A 5,902-nucleotide genomic window follows, 5' to 3' on the forward strand; every position below is an offset into this window, starting at 1 on the left:
ATCCAATAAAACCCATTTTCATGATTATTATATTATAATAATCAAAGAAACGTTTCCCTTACCACTCCACCCCACTACCACCCCACCCCTCCACCCCACCCGTCTTCCCCATAAATACCCGTCTTCCCCATTCTTACCTTCTTTATGCCCTCAAAAACTACAAAAAAAAAGCCGACGAACTCAAAATCTGCAACTTCATCAAAAATGGCCTCCTCCGCTTCTGACGAATCCAACAACAATGACAGCCGAATCCAATCCACCGGCGCCGATGGCCGCACAATCGTCTTCTTGCCCATGAAACCCAACAACCACATGGTTGAACTGAGTAACACCCTCTTTGATGACAGGTTTGCGATAATGATTGAGTTCTTCAAGAACTGTATCCTTCTCCCTGCCTTAACTCTAGTGAACCCAAACGTACCCTTAAAGTACGTTCAACAATACTGGCAGACCTGCGAGTTTGATCCTCCCAGTCATGGAATAATGGGGGACATAGACGCCCCAAATGACATGGTTTGCTCGGTAAAAATTTCGCGAGCAAAAGTTTCTAAGATTTTGTGCAATCCTACAAGAAAGGAAGTAGGGATCGAGCAATATGACGAACCACCTTCCTCCGACGACATCCTCAGGTTCGTAAAAATGCTAGGGTACAATCGGGGACTTCGAAATGTATCAGACTTCAAAAGACAATTCCTCCCGCCAATGTGGAATTTGTTYTTTTCCATCCTCAACCGATCCCTCACCTGCAAGCTCGGYWCCCTCRAYMAAGGAAATCTCAACRTAATGACAATTATGTATGGGCTTTTCTTCAACCTCAATCTCGACTACGCCTTCCACATCTACAACGAGCTTCACGTGGCCGTAATCAAAAAGTGCAAACTTCAAGCCGCAGGAAAGCCACTATCTGCTGTCCTCTTTCCCCACTTCCTTGCTCTTTTCATTGGGGACGCGATGGTGCAGCACGGACTACTGCTGCGGAGCCTTTCACCCCAAACTACAAGATGCAAGGACATCGCCCAACACTATCGAAGGAAGGATACACCATAAACCGACCGCTGTCCCGGGCTATGCTCACTATCATACCATCGACAAGTGAGATACGCCAATCCTGTGAACGCTCCATGCTGTCCCAAGAACCGAGGGCAGCTACCCCGGAGCACTTAGAGCCGTCCCCCCTCCAAGCGAGGGAGCACCTGCGTCATCTTCATCGGATGATGCAGATGATGATGCTAGTGCTTCCCCCGGCCTTCACCAAAATATTCCCCACCCCACTACCCAAAGGGCAACCACATCTACTACCGCTGGCAATCAAAGCCAAAGGGGTATTGAAACAGGACGACTCAGTCCCACCCAAACCCCAGCCAGCCATCCAGAGGCCATTCTTCGGGCCTCTGGGGATGAACAAGCCGAGGAACCTCATATACCATCACCCCTCTCTCAACAGAGAGGTGATGAAGAGACAAGAGCCCCTTCGCCTTAGGGCTCGCGACAACCCCTCACACACACAGAAGCATTTGATGCTTCTGACATTGAACCAATAGATCGTCCAGAGCGATCTTCAATTTGTGCACCACTCCCCTCGGTATTTGATCTACCAAAAAGGACACACATCCGCTTCACTTACTCAGCCTCTGAAGCTAAGGAAGAGGATGTTCCAACATCACGAGATAGTTCTTCTCTCGAAGGCTATCAAGGACATGATGGAAGTCCTTCGAGGCCTACCTTTGCACAAGGCCAAGAGGGCGCCTCAGGAATAGAGCCCCAACCTGCAGCATCTGTTGTTACAGGGGTTATCCCTTTAGCTGATCTGGTCACAAAGGCTGAGTTCCAAGCCTATGTTGATACAGTGACGCGGTCCTTGGATGACCTTAAACTCCTCGTACAAGGGATTGTGGAAAACCAACCCTCACCCGATACCCCAGACCTCCACCAATCCCTTGCCATCCTCCAACACCACCTAAACCGAATAGATACCCAAACCCAAACCAACTCATCCCGCCTCCAAATCCTCCAACAAACAGTAACCCAACAACATAATACCATATAATCCTTAGCCACCCAACGAAACCAAATACTAATCCAATCTATCACCACCCTCACGGCTCAGGCAACTGAGGCCGATGAAAACTTAACCTACATCATTACCCAACTCCAAACCATCCTTCGCAATCTTCATCACCTACCAGCCTCCATCACCTCCCAAATACCTCAACCTCAACCTTCATCCACCTCATCCATTAATGAAACCCTTGCCACCCTCACCACCCAAATGGCCACCATACAAACAACCCTCACCCAATTACCCGCCACCATACTTGCCCAAATCCCACCACAAACTCAAACTCCACCTCCCTCTGCAGGCCCTTCCTATGAAGCAGCCTTCTCATCCTTCACTATAGAGGGGAGGAATCTTCTTGCCAACCATCCCCATCCCCCATCGTCTGCTACAACCTCTGTGCCACCTCCACCCTCAACAGGCATAGATTTTGCTACAAGAGCCGATCTACGGGCTCTGTCAAAGGCACTCATCTCATCATTCAATGAGATAAGGAACGGGTGTGCACTCTCGCTTCCCATATTCGAATGTGGAAAAAGAAGAACAGATCAAGAGTCTCCTGCTCTTCCAGCCGCCCCCACAAGCGACCAAGGCATGAAGACCAAGACCCCGATGATCAAGGTCTTGGACCTCATGAGGGGGAGACAATCATCACCACAACAACCACCATCAACCCAACAAACCTAAGCAAGGGAACCAGAGGCCCTGCCCTTTGATGAAGAACAGAATATCCAAGTTCCCTCAGCCACAATACCAGACCCCATCGTGTTGAGTTCATCAACCGATGAAGAACCAAAAACACCACCTACAGAAACAAACCAAACCCTCACTTCCTCACCCACAACAAACCTACCATTAACCCCTTCTCCAACACCTCGACCCTTCACCCTTTCCTCACAACGAGAACCCACAACAAACCAACCATCACCTCAACGATCACAATCACCCATAAAAACCATGCACTAGAAACCTCTCCACCACATGAAACTGAACCATCCAAATAAAACTCACCCTCTACCCATACACAACCCCAAGCCGAGACACAACCCTTAACCCAACAACCTGTGGTGCATGCGGACATCCCTTCTTCCTCGAGGCATCCTCCACAAGGCCTGGTACATGAGATTATCCAGAACATGGAGTCGATGAGGAGACGTCCTCAATTGCCGCCCAGGGAACCAATCTTGATGGAAAATATCCATCAGTACATGTATCAAGATCGCGATGAAAGTTTGTCAACCAATCCTCCAATCCTATCGCCAGAGTCAATGAACCTTCTACATCATCGATTTGTCAGACAAACCACTCAAGAACCTCAAGTTGTCTTTTCGAATGAGGGAATAAGGAGAGTCATTGACTTGAAGATAAAGTCTTTTGCCAACAGAGCTATTCGATACATCTAGTTCAGCGTGGAGAGTGCCCATGGGATCGTTAGCGTGTTCATGAGTAGTATAATTCTTCTCGTGAATCTTCAGTTGTCTCGATGCGTATGCGAAAACTTTTTCCTTTTGCATTAGTACACATCCCATCCCTTGATGTGAAGCATCACAATAGACTACAAAATTGTCTACTCCCTCTTGTAAGGCCAAGATCGGTGCGTTGCATAACTTGTGTTTGAGTGTCTGAAAGGCTTCCTCTTGTTTCTCTCCCCAAATGAACTTCTTATCCTTTTGGGTTAGAGTTGTTAGTGGTTGCGTTATCTTAAAAAAAATTCTCAATAAATCACCGGTAATAACCTACTAATCCAAGAAATTGGCGGATCTCGGTTGTCGTCTTCGGGGCTTCCCATTTCTTAATGGGCTCAATCTTAGCTCGATCAACTTGGATTCCCTTTTCATTCACCACGTGGCCAAGAAAGTGCACTTCACGAATCCAAAATTTGCATTTAGAGAATTTGGCGTACAACTTTTCGTTTTTAAGCAATTCTGGTATCAGTTTTAAATGTTGCTAGTGTTCCTTTTTGTCTCAAGAATAAATAAATATGTCATCTATAAACACGATCACGAACTTGTCTAGATACGGTCGACATACTCTATTCATCAAATCCATGAAGACTGTTGGTGCATTTGTTAGACCAAAAGGCATAACTTGGAACTCGTAATGACCGTATCGAGTCCTAAACGCCATTTTGGGAATATCCTCTTCTCGCACTCTCATTTGATGATATCCAGACCTAAGATCGATCTTCGAGAAGTATGTAGCTCCTTGAAGTTGGTCAAATAGGTCATCAACCCGGGGAAGGGGGTATCGGTTCTTAACAGTCAACTTGTTGATTTCTCTATAATCGATACACATTCGAAAAGATCCATCCTTCTTTTTGACAAACAAAACTGGAGATCCCAAGGTGAAGAGTTGGGTCTGATGAATCCTTTATTGAGTAATTCCTGAAGTTGTTCCGACAACTCCTTCATCTCAGATGGTGCTAACGGATATGGTCCTTTTGCCACGGGTGCAGCCCCAGGAATTAGTTCTATGTGGAACTCAACTTGTCTTGGTGTGGGTATTCCAGGCAATTCATCTGGGAATACTTCGGGCAATTCCCGAATTATAAGAATATCTTGAACGCGTTTTTCTTCAGCTTTCTTATCCATAACGTGAGCTAGAAAGGCAATGCAATCCTTTCTCAAATACTTTCGCATCTTCAAACACGTCACTATTTTAATACCCCTTCTGGGTTTCTCTCCGTGTACTTTGAGTATTCCCCCTTCGGGTAACGAAATTCGAATGATCTTCTCGATACAACTAAGTTCAGCTCGATTCTTGGATAACCAATCCATGCCCACAATTATGTCAAAACTTCCTAGTGGAATCGGGATTAAATCTATACGAAAATCCCTACTAGTCAAGTTTAAAGTGCAGTCCATGATTATATCTCTGGTCCTAATTTCTTGGCCATTGGCAAACTTAATTACTAATCACATCATCAATAAAACTCTTAAGGTTAAGACGATAGTTGTTATGGTAGAAGCAAAAGGTTAGAAAACAAATTAGATCTTCTTGATGACCAGAGCCTCTGGTTGACCAGAGCCCCTGGTTGAGGTTCCCATACTTGGAACTACATTTGACTTTTAGCTCATCGGCCTCTGGCTCAACCTTCATAGCAGTCCATTGGATCTCTTGRTCYATCAATTTCAGATTCCTCATATACAGTAAACCGATGAATCGTCTTCCATCAACCTTCTGGTTCCTCATACATAGTGAACAGATGGATCATCTTCCAATAATCTCTAGTTCCTCATACTTAGAAAATATTTCCCATTCATAGACCAAAGCCTCTGGTTCTTCTAACCATAGCTTCTGGCTCTCGAAATCAAGCCAACCAGAGCTTCTGGACGCTCTTCACTTATATAGAATAGTAGTCCTGATTCAAAACTAGAACGCAATTCTCACTATGTCCAGGCAATTTCCTACCTAACGCAATAGTGCAAATTTTGAATACAGAGGSTATACCCCTTTATCTATGTCTAGCTACCAAGTATTTAGATACAGAGTTGACCCTCGGGTTGTCTTAGCGCTCTATATATCTTGCTTCACTTCACAACCAGAGCTTCTATTTAAATTAAGGTGATGGATATTCAAGATTCATACAAACACACACGATCATGCTTTTCAGGTTTAAGATAAAATCTTTGAATTTGACCTTCCTTCAAACACAACCGATGGGAATTTTTTATCATAATACTTAAGTTAAACAAAGGTGATCAGGCTCTGTTTAATTTGAGTATTATAACACGACTTCCATCCTCTGGTTATACTTAGTAACTTTGTTTTGAAAACATTTGGTTATAGTTTGGTTTTAAGAAAAACCGGTGTTCTCTATAACCTACAACTCTGATACCAAATCTG

General features: G+C 44.8%; 1 protein-coding gene across 1 annotated transcript; it reads right to left on the reverse strand.

Moving 5' to 3' along the window:
* Positions 1-4,317: 4,317 nt before the first annotated feature.
* Positions 4,318-4,920, reverse strand: LOC112503099. Its single transcript, XM_025107171.1, has one exon. The coding sequence runs from the start codon at positions 4,918-4,920 to the stop codon at positions 4,318-4,320; it is 603 nt and encodes a 200-aa protein (XP_024962939.1).
* Positions 4,921-5,902: the final 982 nt, after the last annotated feature.

This window comes from Cynara cardunculus, unplaced genomic scaffold (genome assembly GCF_001531365.2).
Source record: "Cynara cardunculus var. scolymus isolate 2C unplaced genomic scaffold, CcrdV1 Un_Scaffold_2516, whole genome shotgun sequence".
In the NCBI taxonomy this organism is placed as follows: domain Eukaryota; kingdom Viridiplantae; phylum Streptophyta; class Magnoliopsida; order Asterales; family Asteraceae; genus Cynara; species Cynara cardunculus.